Below are 16,657 nucleotides of genomic sequence, written 5' to 3'. Positions count from 1 at the left end.
AATCACAGCTGGTCACAAATGTCAACAATGCGGTTTTCAAGTTCTCTTCCATACTGTGTGAGGAGATCTGGAAGGAAAAAGTAAAAGTATAGTGCCCAATCTCCCTCCAAATAAAGAGTACCTGTCACACCCCCCAGAGTACCTGTCATAGCCCCAAAGTATCTGTCACAGCCCATCAGAATACCTGTCACCAGCATCAAAGTACCTGTTACAGCCCATTAAATTACCTGTCACCAGCCCATCAGAGTACCAAAGTAACTGTCACCAGCCCATCAGAGTACCCGAGTACTAGTCACCAGCCCATCAGAGAACCTGAGTGCCTGTCACCAACCAAAGGGGGTAGGGCCAGGGCAGGGCTCTGTGTCTGAATGGATACACAGAGCTCTGACTCGGCTCGGGTGCCCCCATAGAAAGCTACTGGCTGAGGGGGTATTCAATAGCAGGAAGGGGCATGGAGCAGCAAAGATGATCCAGGCTGCTCTGTGCCAAACCAACTGCACAGAGGAGGTAAGTATGACATGTTTGTTATTTATTATTTTATACAAATGGTTAATCTTACTGTCAGATACTGGGTAAAAAGCTGTAAAAAAAAAAAAAAAAAAAAAAGGAACCTTTTTTTTCACACTGATTTTATTTATTGAAAAGGAAGTGAGAGGACAAGATAACAATGTATGATCTTTCTTGATAGGGTGGTAGTCTATGGGATCATCAAACATAACATTTATTAGAAAATAACCGTAATTTGTACAAATTAGAAAAAAAGCTGTAGCATATAGAAACAACATATATATAACTAGTACTAAAATCAGTACATCATCTGTGCATACAATCGGTTTTTGTATGTTGCCTTGCACAGTTCAACATCTTTTCTCATCTCTTCTATGGGAGAGTCAGTCCATAGTCAGTCCAGTGATGAATGTGTATCTTCTGTTTAATATAAAACAATCTGGGTTAGCAACTGTCATTTAATAGTTAAAATAATCTTTATAGGACAAAACAAGAACATTGCAAGAATACCTGGGAGACTCTAAAACGCAAATATTGAATCCTCTATTCTTTAATACCACAGGACAATATTCTAAATTAGTATATGTAATGATGACCAAATATCTTCAGATCTACACTCCTGTCAGTCTGGTGCAACAGAATGGCACATCTTAAAAAAATAAGTCCTCAAGATCCCTATACAATATCCAAAAGTAAAATTATGCAAAACTTACCTGGGGAGTCGCCAATATTTGACTCATATAATCAACAATGATATTCTGTGTCTCACATACTGTACATATCCTATGTGTAGTGGATGGAGAGAATGGTCTATAGTATGGCAACTTGAACTATGACCGTTTCCACTTGTGTTTCTGCTTGAGAAATGTATTCCCAAGAAATAGTGCAATCTCAAATGTGCATGGAGGAGCAGTGCAGCATAGTTACCACAGCATTGCAGGGAGCTGTCTGGACTTCATCTGAAGGTTCTACAGGTTTTTGTAGGACTTTGCAGGGAGACTATGAGAAAAATAGTGACGTGCGGTGAGGCGAGTGTCTGGTGAAGCACTGGCTAGCATCAGAGCCAGATACACACAGGTTACATACGCCACGATCGCTAGAGCGAGAGCAATAATTCTAGCACTAGACCTCTTCTGTAACTCTAAACATGAAACCTGTAAAAAAATTAAAGCGTCACCTATAAAGATTTATAAATACTGATGTTTGGCGCCATTCCACAAGTGTGCGCAATTTTAAAGTGTAACATGTTGGGTATCTATTTACTCAGCATAACACCATCTTTCACATTACACAAAAAAAAAATATTATTATTCATGAAATCTCCTCCCCCCCCCCCCAAAAAAAAGTGTTTAAAAAAATTGCTACGCAAATACCATGTGGCATAAAAAGTTGCAATGACGACCATTTTTTCTCTAGGGTGTCTGGAGGAGTTGTGCCCCATCATTGGTGTTAGTGGGGGTATTTCAATTCTTCCTAAATGTCACTGGAAATTATGAAATTATGTCACATCACTGGTGTCATTGGGAGGAATTGTGTCCCAAAATTGGAGCAATTTGGAGTTATTGTGTCCCATTGTTGGTGTCATTGGGAAAAAGTGTGCCCTATCATTGGTGTCAGTGAGAGGAATTGTGCCTCATCGTTGGTGTAATTAGGAGGAATTGTGTCCCATTATTACATAGTTACATAGTTAGTAAAGTTGAATAAAGACACCAGTCCATCCAGTTCAACCTGAGTGTCTACAATTGTCCCTATCCCTGTACACTGGATGCTCACATTAGTTCCTACCCTCAAGGAGCCCACAATCCAAGGTCCCCATTCATATACTAAGGCCAATTTTGGACAGAAGCCAATGAACCTACCTGCATGTCTTTGGAGTGTGGGAGGAAACCAGAGTGCCCGGAGGAAACCCACGCAGGCACAGGGAGAACATGCAAATGCCAAGCAGGTAGTGTCGTGGTTGGTATTCAAACCAGCGACCCTTTTACTGCTAGGCGAGAGTGCTATCCACTACACCACTGTGCCACCCATTGTTGGTGTCATTGGGAGAGATTTTGACCCATCATTGGTGTCATTGGGAGAAATTGTGTCCCGTCGATGGAAGAACAATTTTGCACCATCGTTGGTGTCATTGGAAGGAATTGTGCCCTATCATTGGTGTCATTGGGAGGAATTGTGTCCCATCGTTGATGTCATTGGAAGAAAAATTTTGCCCCTTCGTTGGTGTCATTAGTAGGAATTGTGCCCCATCATTGATGTCATTGGGAGGAATTGTGCCCCATCATTGGTGTCATTGGGAGGAATTGTGCCTCATCGTTGATGTCAGTGGGGGAATTACGCTCCATTATTTGTGACAGTAGATGAAATAGTACCTCAAGGGCTAGGTAAAAGCAAGCAAATGTGGCCCCTGGGCTGCAGTTTTGAGACCACTGACCTAAAGAAACCATTCAGAAGATAAATAAGGATATATAGCAGTATAGACAAAGGTGATTATTCTTATTACAAGGAATGAAAAAATCTTTATGAACTACAGAAATGTATCAAACTGAAAAATGCAATTTGCACATAACAAATATATTTACTAAAATATAGTTTGTGTCCTGAAATAAAATCAAGAGGAGATCACGTGAAATCTAAGCTTACCATGGAATGATTATGGATTGCATGGGATGTTTTACTGTAAGCTTGCACCACAATACATTTATATCTCTCAATGATAATATCTTACCTGTGCTTTTTATACAGCTTCATAAAGCACGACAAACCGATCACACACACAATGACAGCAACTGTTATTCCTAAGACCAGTCCGATCGGGGTGTGATGTATCTCATCTGAAGAGGTGATGAAATTAGGTCAATATTAAAATGTATTGCTGGGCTCAAAAAAAAATGTGATTGTTAAATATCAAATAATACGTGAAGTCCTCTTCTTCTTTTTTTTTTTTGTTTCATAAAAGTCCTCTTCAAGAATGTGTAAATCAGGGCTTTTTTTCTCAGAGAATAGGTGCAGGAACTCCCTTCTTTTGAGTCACCCTTGCCTGTGCCCCCTACCCACCGCTGAGCACCGTTCCATGGTTCCAACCCCTCCTCACTTCCCAGTACCATCCCTTTTAGAGAATACAGAACCAAGTATCATTTTGTAGTGCTCATTAATTTGTATGGAATTTGTAAATGACAACAAGAAAGCCAGTAGAATAGATTTCCTGTAGCTAGCAACAATGGACCCCCCAGCAACAATAGACACCCTACAGCCAGCATCAATAGACCCTCCAGCAGCCAGCAACAATAGACTCCCTACCTCAACAGTAAATCACTCCCAGCAATGATTGACCCCCCAGCAAAATAAGACCCTCACCCAGCAACAATAGACCCTCCACCAGCAATAATAGACCCCCTCCAAAAAAATAGATACCCTCCAGCAACAATAGAACCTCCAGCAACCCTTGCCATTACATACATTCAGTGCTGGAGGTACCGGAACTGCATTCCGCCACGTTCCCCCTGAAAAAAAGCCCTGCCTAAGACAGATTATTGTACCTGTTCCTGACATCTATTAACAAATACCAACAATTTCTTTATTTTTAATCAGAATTTATTTTTGAAAATTTTTGTATAATATATATTTTTATTTATTTATTTATTTATTTCAGTGTGGAGGTGCAAAGGAGTTCTGAAGAGTATATATAAAATTAAACCTAGGAATGCAACACTGACTATGCCCACTTTTAATCACATGCACAAAATCACACACCACAATTTTGATCAATATCTAAACAGCATAAAAAATATATAAACTTTAACCTCCCTGGCAGTTTTCCTTAGTGTGGCTCGGGGTTAAATTACAGCAGCATTAGCGGTAACCCTGAGCCACACTCGGGATTACATTGCAGGATCCTGGTGCGGTATACTTACCTTGTCCTCGGGATCTTGAGATGTCCCTCCGCGGTGTCTGCAGGCTCTGTCCTCTGCCCATTGCCTCTGTGTGCCGAGATCCGTTCCCTGCGAGCCACACGATGCATGGGGGCAGAGCCCGGCAGCAAATTCAAAAAAGTGAAAAATCATAATACATACAATACACCGTAATCTTACAGATTACATTACTGTATGAAATTATTTCACATCCCTTTTTTCCCCAGTGCTTTGTCCAAATCCCGGCATGCAGTTTTATAGGATATATATATATTGTTCTGCCTGGAAACTGGAGATTGTCCATGGCAACCAAAAAGTGTCCCTTTACATCAAAAGTGGTTTAAGACAAGCTAGAAAACAGCGATAGTAAATTAGAACTCTTGCAGAATTGAGCGATAGTGAAACATGGGGAAATTCATTTTATTATTATTATATTATAATTTTTTTATAATTATTTATATTTATTTATTATTTATATGTATGCGGCTCCTGAAGAGCACGCGCTATGCATTTTTCTAAAGTTAAAGTTGCCTAAACTGCAGTTTGGTTTGGGTACAATTGCCTAAATTGGGCCTCGGCATCAGTCTGACTAGACCGTGAGATGTTCAGCCTGGCCACAGGGGGCACTGTCTCTTCTAGCAGGCATGGAACTATGGTCTGGTCAGGTGTTTAAGTTACTCTTTCTCGGAGCCAACCCAGTGGGAGTGGAGTTCTCGCTGTGCTTTCTGGGAGAGGGTATTTAAGATGTGGACGTCACGTGGTTTGGGGTTCCGGTCCAGAATGATGTGCTGACTTCATGTCCCTGGTCCTCCTGACCAGCCCCCAGGAAGGCTATGGCCTGGGGTGCGGATCCACCCGACTTTAATGTCTCAGGACTGGCTAGCCCTAGGCAAGGAAACTAAAGGAAGGATTCTGAGGTGGTTGGGTGCCGTCTCCGGTTCAGGAGAGACCCAGTGTACTTCAAGCATTCCAGGGGAGGACTCTGTTATCAGTCTCAAGTTCCTGCGCCATTTACCACGGGACATCTCCTAGACGTGCAACAAGGAGAGTGGAAGATAACGGTAAGCCCAAAAATAACCAGCAGCTCCTTTGGGGGTTAGTGCTACATGTGGGGACTTGCACTCCGGGATTTACCGTTACCCCGCAAAAGAACTGTACACGTGGTAAAGAACAGAGGTTTGTGTTTTGAACTGCGCCATCGCTGCCATCTTTACTTGGACTTTCACTGAGGTGCATAAGCATGGGAGGAGCCTTTGCCGAAAAGCCCATGAAATTGCGCAACCCAAGCATCCTAATGGGAAGAATCTGAGTTGTTCTTTCCTGCACGAGGCACCGCGTGAGAGTGTGTTGTGGAAGGAGGAGAGTTCAGTTGATTTTATCTCGGAGTGTTGGAAAGAAGATTTTTTCCTCAAGAATGTACCGTGCCCCGTATATGCGGTCTGTGGCAGGACCCAGGATGCCTATTGGAAGGGGTTCCACAGGTATGCAGCTGCCTGGTACCATGCTCACAGACACGGGCATTCGCCTGCTGCCGCAGGGGCGGTTTATACTGTATACCGCTGGAGATATCGAGGGCCTTGGCATGCTATGCGGAAAGTGTGACAGCCTGGTCGCCAACCCTCGACCGTATGCCAGATGCAAGAGGTGTGGGGAGTACACCTTTAAAGTAGAGCAGCCCACCAAATTGCCTTGGGCCTATTACATGGACTGGGTCACAGGCATGGCGACCGAGGAGTTGATCGTCTATGCCCCAGCTTCATCCGTTGGAGCTCGCATCCGAAGTCCAGGAAACTACCCTGGAGGTCATGGACACGACTTTGCTGTGAGTGTTGCCGCTGAGGAGCTGGGCTGCATGGAAGGGAAACAGCCCAGCGCTTCTTGCGGCCGTAAGAGCAGATCATCCCTACGCCGTCCCAGGGCCGAACATTTGGAAAAAGATACCCATGAACAAGCACAGGAAAGCTGCGGGTATTGCTACCGGGAACTGCCGGCCAGCAGGGGAGTCGTCGCAGAGCTCGGGGAACAGTTCTGGCTCCAATGAAGGAGATGACTGGCACTTTGAACCCATTTGCCTGCTGCCACAGGGGCGGTTTATACTGTATACCGCCCTCAATATCTCCAGCGGTATACAGTATAAACCACCCCTGTGGCAGTAGGCGAATGCTCGTGTCTGTGAGCACAGTACCGGGCAGCTGCATACCTGTGGAACCCCTTCCAATAGGCATCCTGGGTCCTGACACAGACTTTTTGAACTTTCTTTTAACGGCTTGTAGTTGTTAAGCCACTCTAAAAAACAAAAAAAAATTGCCCGATTATGACGAGGCCAATTCTGGTCTCCGAGACTTTTGGAATAAGCAGGTGGCAACAGAGTATGGGGTTGGAATTCCCCTATGTTCCAAGGGACATTATGACCGTTATTGAAAGGAACCATAAGACATGGTACAAGGACGATTTATGGAGATATTTAAAGGTACCAAAGCCGCTTCGGAAAAAGGCTTTTTCACCAGAGCTGTATGAACGGTTTGTCAGATGTCTACGGCATTAGAGCTACGGTCGGCACAGTTATGAGGACAAAGTTGCTGATTTGCAGACCAGAGAAAGACAGTGCCATGTACTTTATTACTACTGTGGATGCACAGGGGAAAGATTTAACTTTGCCTGATCCCCGCTTCTAGTGGTGAGTCAAGACTTTGAAATTTGCAAGGAGGGTTACTCTTGGTCTTTGCCTCTTTGCAATTTTTCTTGAAGCAACTGAACTATGGGGTAGTTAGACAGAGCCAGTTACACAAAGAATGGGACATCCACCATGTCAAGAACACTTAACCTGTTTTAAGTTAGAGACTGCACTTCAGCGACGCATACCACTAGGTGGCATGAGTTGGCACAATTAGTACTGCACTACAAGTAGAAAAAAAAAGAGGGTTTTAAAAGTTTTTAATGTTTTAGAGTTTAGAGGAGAGGAATCCATGGAGATTGGATGGAATCCTGCCTTCCAATGGTCTGTGTATAGTGTATTGTCTGTGTGTTTTCTTCTTTTTCAGGTTTCACCGAGGAGCATCTATCAAACTGCTGGAGAGTGGGTGGGTTAGATAGACAGGCTTGGGTGGTAATCTTAATGTATGATAACTTTATGTTTAACTATGTCTTTACACAATATAGGAAGTTTATTGTTTCCTTCCCTTTTTTCCCCATTCCCACCCAAACCATTCAGGTACTCTAAGGTTTTTTTTTTTTTTGGTAGAACAAGTTGTTAACTCTAGGTTTCTTTTTTTTCTGTCTTTCCCAGACGATGGGGACATCGTCTAAATAAGCAGGGGGAGTGTGTAGTGGCGGCTCCTGAAGAGCTATGCGTTTTTCTAAAGTTAAAGTTGCCTAAACTGCAGTTTAGTTTGGGTACAATGGCCTAAATTGGGCCTCGGCATCAGTCTGACTAGACCGTGAGATGTTCAGCCTGGCCACAGGGGGCACTGTCTCCTCTGGCAGGCATTGAACTATGATCTGGTCAGGTGTTTAAGTTACTCTCGGAGCCCATCCAGTGGGAGTGGCGCTCTTACTGTGCTTTCTGGGAGAGGGTATTTAAGATGCGGACATCACATGGTTCGGGCTTCTGGTCCAGAATGATGTTCTGACTTCATGGTCCTAGTCCTCCTGACCAGCCCCCAGGAAGGCTATGACCTGGGGTGCGGATCCATCCCGACTTTAATGTCTCGGGGCCGGCTAGCCCGAGGCAAGGAAACTAAAGGAAGGATTCTGAGGTGGTTGGGTGCCGTCTCTGGTTTGGGAGAGACCCAGTGTACTTCAAGCATTCCAGGGGAGGACTCTTCAGAAGAACACCATGTACGGATTGGTTTTCTTAGCAAGAGCCTGGAAGGGCTGAAGTAACCGAGAGAATCCGGTCTTGTGGCTATCGCCAAGCAGGCTGAAAGATCCAGGTATCCTAGAAGTGTTCTCAAGCTTAGTTTTCCTAAGGGTTCTACAACAACGTCTGTGGCAGAGATATTATCTTGTACATTCCTACAACAACGTCTGTGGCAGAGACGTGTTCCTGAGTAAGCACCAAGTTGGCTGCTAGGCCTTGTGAGAGAGGGACTGTCAACCTGAGTGATCATCCAGCTGCGAATGGCTATTCTCTGGATGCAGTCAAAGTAAGCAAGTTCTTCAATGTTTTTTTTTTTACTTTGACACTAAGAGTACCTGAACTTCCTTTCCAACCCTTTGATCCCAAGTTGAAAGACTGTTCAATTGCCTGAGTTTTGCAAATAAAATCTATTCAAGCGAATCTATTGTCAGTCTCAAGTTACTGGGCCATTTACCACGGGACATCCCCTAGACGTGCAACAAGGAGAACGGAAGGTAGCGGTAAGCCCAAAAATACCCAGCAGCTCCTTCGGGGGTTAGTGCTACATATAATTTATGATTTTGTGTTTCAAATGTTATCATACCCGGAATATCTACTAGACTCTTGTTTGGACAGATTTAAGTGTGTTATTGCTAAGAATTACAGGCCTACAATATAAAACTTTCTATGCAAAATAATTGTACCGCTTTGAGACGCAAACATCTGATACAATTATACCGCCAGGGAGGCTACCAATACCCATAAAGGCACTCTGTCTATATTTATGGTTGAAAAGCTAAAACAGTAAAGGGAGGATTTACTAAACCTGGAGAGTGCAAAATATCTGCAGCTCTACATAGAAACCAATCAGCTTCCATGTTTTAGTGTCAAATTTAATTGAACAAGCTGAAGTTAGAAGCTGATTTGCTACCATGCACAGCTGCACCAGATTCAGAGTGCTCCAGTTTCAGTAAATAAGCCCCAGTGGTGGGAATTTACTAAACCGGAGAGTAAAAACTCTGCAGCTATGCATAGAAACCAATCAGCTTCGAGGTTTTTTTGTCAAAGCTTAACTGAACAAGCTGATTGGCTACCATGCACAGCTGTGCCAGATCCTGAGTGCTCCAACTTCAGTAAACCAACACCAGTGTGACAAAATGTGAGCATGAATAGAGTTAAGAAAGACCCGGGGCATCCTGGGATAGAATTCATAAAAAAGTTCAGCGGAGCAAATGGGGGATATTACTAGACATCCGCGGTTTGTTTAATTAATATTCATACAATTTTTTTATAATTCGGAGATTTGGATAAATCCAAATCTCCAAATTACAGTATAAATGAAGTTGAATGCTCAGAATAACAAAACGTAATTCGAATTTGTCTGAATTTCTGAAATTCTAATTGAAATTTGAATCAAATTTTACATTGAATTCCATTCGAATTTGAACTGTAAATATATTTCTGAAATCAAAGACTGTGTGTTATTAGAGTGCCATTTCAAAATAATGCTGTTTTTGTTAAGCCAAAGGTGATTTAAAGAGTCATTGTAATCATTTGGTGAAGATTTTTCTTTTGCTTTTATTTGTTCGCTTTTCTGCATTCGAATCGAAAAAATATAACATTTTAATTTCGACCGATTCAAAATTTATCGATTTGAATGCTTTGAATTGAAAAAAATCTGTAAATTCAAAGAACATTCAAAAAAGACAAAACTAATTCTGAATATGAATCCCGAATCCCGAATACGAATTAAACAAATCAACCGGATTTAATGACATTAACCACTTCAGCCCCGGACCAATTAACAGCCTAAGGACTAGAGGTCTTTTTACAATTTCGCACTGCACTTCTTTAACTGGTAATTGCGCGGTCATGCAATGTTGTACCCAAACGAAATTTGCGTCCTTTTCTTCCCACAAATAGAGCTTTCTTTTGATGGTATTTGATTGCCTCTGCGATTTTTATTTTTTGCAATATAAATGGAAAAAGACCGAAAATTTTGAGAAAAAATGATATTTTCTAATTTTTGTTATAAGAAAAATCGAATAAACTCAATTTTAGTCATACATTTACGACAAAATGTATTCAGCCCCATGTCTTTAGTAAAAAAAATGTCAATAAGCGTATATTTATTGGTTTGCGCAAAAGTTATAGCGTCTACAAACTAGAGTACATTTTCTGGAATTTACACAGCTTTTAATTTACGACTGCCTATCTCATTTCTTGAGGTGCTAAAATGGCAGGGCAGTACAACCCCCCCCCAAATGACCCCATTTTGGAAAGTAGACACCCCAAGGAAGTTGTGGAGAGGCATGTTGAGCCCATTGAATATTTTTTTTTGTCCCAAGTGATTGAATAATGACACACACACAAAAAAAAAAAGTTTACAAAAAGTTGTCACTAAATTATATATTGCTCACACATGCCATAGTTATATGTGGAATTGCACCCCAAAATATATTCTGCTGCTTCTCCTGAGTACGAGGATACCACATATGTGGGACTTTTTGGGAGTCTAGCTGCGTACGGCACCCCGAAAACCAATCACTGCCTTCAGGGTTTCTAAGGGTGCAAATTTTTGATTTCACTCCTCACTACCTATCACAGTTTCGAAGGCCATAAAATGCCAAAATAGCACAAAACCCCCCCCAAATGACCCCATTTTGGAAAGTAGACACCCCAAGCTATTTACTGAGAGGCATGTTGAGTCCATGAAATATTTTATATTTTGCCACAAGTTGCAGGAATTTTACATTTTTTTTTTTTTTTTGCACAAAGTTGTCACTAAATGATATATTGATCACACATGCTATGGGCATAAGTCAAATTACACCCCAAAATAAATTCTGTTGCTTCTCCCGAGTATGGGGATACCACATGTGGGGGACTTTTTGGGAGCCTAGCCACGTACGGGACCCCGAAAACCAAGCACTGCCTTCCGGATTTAAATATAAAATGCTACCAAAAAAAACTGTTAGCGATCGCAGGGATCAGGCCTGACTCTGAGATCGCTGCAGTTATGTGTTTAGTGTTTTGTAAGTGACAGTGATCGATTGATACTGCACTTGGGTGGGCTGGGCAGAGGGGCAAAACGCAGGTGCTAGCAGGTATCTGATCCCGCTAACAATGCGTTTTTTTGGAACCCTAAACTGCTGGGGACGCTAGTATAGATCTGATCAGATCAGATATTGATCTGTTCAGATTCTATACCACTACGGGAGGTTTATGCTTTGCGTGTGGGTGTTAGCGGTACTGGCACTAACCTAGCGCTGCCTGGGGTGACGCAGACCCTGACCCTAAAACCTAATTGATATCACCCGTCGGGTGATCAGGGGGTTAAACCTTTATTGGGTAATAAATGGTGGGTGCCCTGATGCTATAAAAAGCAAACTAACCAGAGTCACCCGTAACACTTATACGGTGATCAGTGGTGAAAGGGTTAACTAGGGGCAATCAGGGGGTTCAAATTTTTATTAGGTAGTATATGGGGGTCCCTGGCGCTATATAAAAACCTGACGGGGTACCTAAATAACTAACTGGCTAACCAGCGTCACCAGTGACACTTATACTGTGATTGCTGGTGAAAGGGTTAACTAGGGGCAATCAGGGGGTTAAAACCATTATTGGGTAGTATATGGGGGTATCTAGCGCTATAAAAACCTGGCGGTGAACCTAAAAAAATAACTAGCTACCTAGCGACACTAGTGACACTAATGCAGCGATCAGAAAAATGATCGCTTAGTGACACTGGCAAAAGGGGGTGAAAGGGTTAACTAGGGTCAATCAGGGAGTTAAAACCATTATTGGGTAGTATATCGGGGTACCTAGCGCTATAAAAACCTGGCAGTGAACCTAAAAAAATAACTAGCTACCTAGCGGCACTAGTGACACTAATGCAGCGATCAGAAAAACGATCGCTTAGTGACACTGGCAAAAGGGGTTGAAAAGGGTTAACTAGGGGCAATCAGGGGGTTAAAACCATTATTGGGTAGTATATCGGGGTACCTAGCGCTATAAAAACCTAGCGGTGAACCTAAATGAAAAACTAGCTACCTAGCGACACTAATGCAGCGATCAGAAAAATGATCGCTTAGTGACACTGGCAAAAGGGGGTGAAAGGGTTAACTAGGGGCAATCAGGGGGTTAAAACCATTATTGGGTAGTATATCGGGGTACCTAGCGCTATAAAAACCTGGTGGTGAACCTAAAAAAATAACTAGCTACCTAGCGACACTAATGCAGCGATCAGAAAAATGATCGCTTAGTGACACTGGCAAAAGGGGGTGAAAGGGTTAACTCTAGGGGCAATCAGGGGGTTAAAACTTTATTGGGGGTGGTAGGGGGCTACCCTGGACCTAACACTAACTGCCCTGACAGTTTTTACTTTTACAACTGACACTGAATGCAGTGATCAGTAAATAAATGATCACTGCAATCAGTGACACTGTGACTGTGACTGGGGGGGGGGGGGGGGGGGGTTTGTGTGCCTGTGCCTACATGTCAGTGTAGTGTTGGTGCACACTTACTTTCTGTCTTCTCCTCGTAGTCCGGTCAAAAAGACCGCCCCGAGGAGAATTACATCACTTCCTCCCTGCCTGAGTATACAATACACAGTGGGAGGAAGCTTCTCATTCGCCAGGAGCGATCGAGAGGGGATGGCCAGAAACCAACGGCCATCCCCTCATCCTGGATCGCTCCTGAAGCGAAACGGACCGCCATATCCAGCGGGAGGGGGTCCGATCGGACCCCCCACCCGCTGGAAGGCAAGCACGTACATGTACGTGCTTGTGCCTGCCGGTGCCATTGTAATGACGTACATTGGCAATACGGCGGTCCTTAAGTGGTTAAATAACTAGATTAACGAATCAAAACAATTTTTTTCGTCATGCACTTGTCTAGGTATTACAAGATTATGTGTAAAATAGTAAAAATGGTGTAAGGGTAAACAGGGCCGCTGTTAGAGATCATGGGGCACAATACAGCCTACCTCATGGGGCCCCCAAAATCCCACCCCTGTAACTCTGTAGCTCCTGCTGGATTTTGCTTCTAATCCCCTTGTGGAGGCTTCCATCTGTGGATGGACATGTTATGGTTACACAACCTATCCCATTGCTATAATCTTTTTATATGGAATATAAACCAAAGGATTTATGAATAAATGGTCGTGGAACAAATCATCTGAGTTTGCATTATTTCTTATGGGGAAATTTGCTTTGATATACAAGTGCTTTGGATTACAAGCATGTTTCTGGAACAAATGATGCTCTAAATCCAAGGTTTTACTGTATGCTGCGTCTCGGTGCGCTGCCCTGTTTGACAAGCTTTGTTTTACCTTTATAAAGCTTTATGTTCTGCTTTGCGTTATTGAACTGTTGTATAACACTAGTGAGACATTTTAACAATAATTCAGATGTCAAGAAACGTGAGATGTCAGATCTGTATGTATTAATTTTTCTGAATAACTTTGTAAAACTACAACATAAGCATAAACAAACATGTGTCAGTACATTAAACATTATACAGCAGCCTCACTCTATCATTGAAAGTACTCACAGACAATTCCACCATTAGTCCAGGAATAGATAACAGCTCTGCTGCATGCAGTCTGCTTGGATGAAGGAGCAATCATGAAATGAAGGAAATACAGTTCCAAGTTAAAGGTTACTACCTTTCACTGTGAAGAAAATACCACTTCCTGTCAAGCTGTGGCAAAATAATAATTAACTCTGACCGCTAGATGGCAGCAACGTCAAACTAACATTGCAGTATAATCTGTAACAGCACATAGCAAATATTACTATGAAAAATATGGGCAGAACACTCCCTGTCTGGCATAATTTATTATGTCACTAACTAAATAACTACTGACATGCAGAAAAAAATATATAAACAGGAAAATGGAATCCTAGCTAGTCCGAGATCAAAACTATAATGTCAGTTACAGGTCTGAGATAAATTCTGGTGGTCTCATTTTTTACAGTTTTCACCTCCACCTTTCTAACCTTGCCATCCCTGCTTGGTAGAGTATTGACAATAAGTCCTACGGGCCACTCATTCCTGCTCTCTTGGCTGTTCTTCAACAGAACAACATCAACCACTTTTACATTTGGGCGATCCTCAGTCCATTTCCTACGGCGTTGCCGATTTGATAGATACTCTCTCTTCCATCTTTTCCAAAAGGTGTCTGCCAAACAGTGTACTTGCTTCCATTGTTTCACATGAACTTGTGTTGTACTTATGGTTCCAGATGGAGCAGACAAAGAGTTCAACTTTTGAGTCAACAACATTGCTGGGGTAAGGACCATAGGTGTATCTGGGTCTGAGGACACAGGAGCAATAGGCCTGGCCTTCATAATAGCTGAAACCTCTGCCAGAAAGGTGCTTAAAGTCTCATGAGTCAAGTGAGCAGGTTTGGTTTGTAGCAACATAGCATCCAAGATTCGCCTGGCAATACCTATAAGTCTCTCCCAGACACCACCCATATGTGAGGAGTGTGGAGGGTTAAAGGCCCATGTACATCCTCTGTCTTGGAGAAAATCTTGCAATTGTGATTCGTTGTCACAAATGTTAAGTTCTTTGCAGGCTCCCACAAAGTTTGTTCCTCTGTCAGAACGGAGCAGTTTTGCTGGGCCACGAATTGAGAAGAATCTCCTCAAGGCATTAATAAAGCTAGATGTTGACATGGCTTCAAGTAGCTCTATGTGTACAGCTCGGGTGGACAAACAAGTGAAAAGGACTGCCCATAGTTTACTGTCCTCGCTGCCTCCTCTAGTGTGACGGGTTAAAACAGACCACGGACCAAATACATCTAAGACCACATTGGTGAAAGATGGTTTAGCAATTACTCTGTCCTCTGGTAGCTCTGCCATCTTTTGACTTTGTAATCTTCCTCTCAGCTTGCTACAGATGACATATTTGTGTATAACAGCTAATACCAAGCGTTTTCAACCAAGAATTCAGAAACCTGCGGATCTAATTGCACCTTCTGTGATGTGTCGCCCTTGGTGAACTACTTGTTCATGATAGTACCTAACAAGCAGTGTCGCAATATGGTGATCATAAGGTATGATGACAGGCTTTTTCTCTTCCTCTGAAAGTTCAGCAAGAGACAAGCATCCACCTACTCTCAACAACCCATTCTTGTCTAGAAAGGGGCTAAGCTTCCTAAGTGCCGGTTCACACAGGGGCGACTCAGATCCGACTTCAAGTCGCCCCAAGTCACCTCAGGTCGCACAACATGTAGAAATCAATGTAAGTGAATGAGAGCCGTCTTAATGCACACTACTGAAGTCGCTCCGACTTCATAAAAGGTTCCTGTACTACTTCAATCCGACTTGTAGGCGACTGGTACCCATTGATTTCAATGGAGGTCACCTCCAAGTCGGATCTCCGTCTATACAGAGGCGACTCTCAGAGAATTATCAGCTCTCAAAAGGAGTTCCCCCCTGAGAGCTCATTCTCTGATTGGCCACGGCAAGTCGCCTGGCCTGGGGCGACTTAAAGTAGTGTTGTAAGTCGTGTCCAAGTCACGTCCAAGTCGCGTCTAAGTCACGTCCAAGTCACGTCCAAGTCACGTCCAAGTTGCCTCCAAAAGTCGTGTTGCCCCTGTGTGAACCGAGCCTGAGACGGCTTTGTTTTGGGAATGACTTTTGTTTTTTGATGCAGTCAATTTCCTTCTGGAAATGTTTGTTTTGAACAGAAGAAATTATAACAGACTTTGCCTGAGCAAGTTCTACTAGATTGACCTGTTCGTGGAAACTTCCCCACCACTGATCGCTATTAGTTTCTCTCCGGAAAGGTTTTAGCGACATGGATGAGTCTGGCTAGGGTCTTAACTAATATCTTCCAGCAAGAAAATCTATCAAAGCAATGTGAGTGAAGTGTGGCTTCAGAAGCTTTGGTACTGAAACTCGTAATTTACAATCTGATTTCAGGGTCAGCTTGGGGCTCTATGAGTGGATAAACATTATCAGTGTCTATCTGCTCACAAAGTCACAATGTGGTTGGTACAGAAAGGATGGGCCTGAGAACCATATAGAATTCTGAAGACATGCTGCTTGAGTAGGTCTAGTGGCAAAATCTGCAGGGTTTTGCTCTGTAGAATGCAAACGCTTCATGGCTTGCTCCCTGTTACTAGGAAAAACACGTCTGGGTGTGCAAAAGGGGAGAGGGGGCACCTGATTGTGACTGTCATCTTGGTAAGCCTCTCTATCCATAATCTGCAAGAAGGTCTGATCCTCTATAGTGAGGGACTGTTTATCATCATCTTTAGTTTTCTGGAACACTGTAATCCCTAGATTGTCTGTCTCAATGTTGGAATTGACTTCTTCCTTACCATATAGTGTAGCAGGGTCACAGTGTTGTGTTGACCTGCCAAAGCTCTCCTTGACAAGGAAGCTGTTGT

The 16,657-nt window shown here is 42.9% G+C and overlaps 1 protein-coding gene across 2 annotated transcripts in view; it reads right to left on the bottom strand.

Moving 5' to 3' along the window:
- Window positions 1–626: 626 nt before the first annotated feature.
- The window catches only part of LOC143988952 (antigen-presenting glycoprotein CD1d-like), a 78,890-nt gene continuing 62,859 nt past the window's right edge, over window positions 627–16,657 (bottom strand). For both annotated transcript variants that reach the window (XM_077488902.1, XM_077488913.1), the window contains exons 5-6: window positions 3,233–3,338; window positions 627–927 (exon numbers count right to left, since the gene is read on the bottom strand). In XM_077488902.1, coding sequence (XP_077345028.1) covers window positions 891–927; window positions 3,233–3,338 — 143 coding nt within the window. In that variant the 3' untranslated portion in view covers window positions 627–890. The remainder of the gene's footprint in view (window positions 928–3,232; window positions 3,339–16,657) is intronic.

This window comes from Lithobates pipiens, unplaced genomic scaffold, assembly GCF_037356315.1.
Source record: "Lithobates pipiens isolate NorthernLeopardFrog02 unplaced genomic scaffold, aLitPip1_a1.2 Scaffold_1, whole genome shotgun sequence".
In the NCBI taxonomy this organism is placed as follows: Eukaryota; Metazoa; Chordata; class Amphibia; order Anura; family Ranidae; genus Lithobates; species Lithobates pipiens.
This window is presented reverse-complemented; position numbering and strand designations above follow the sequence as displayed.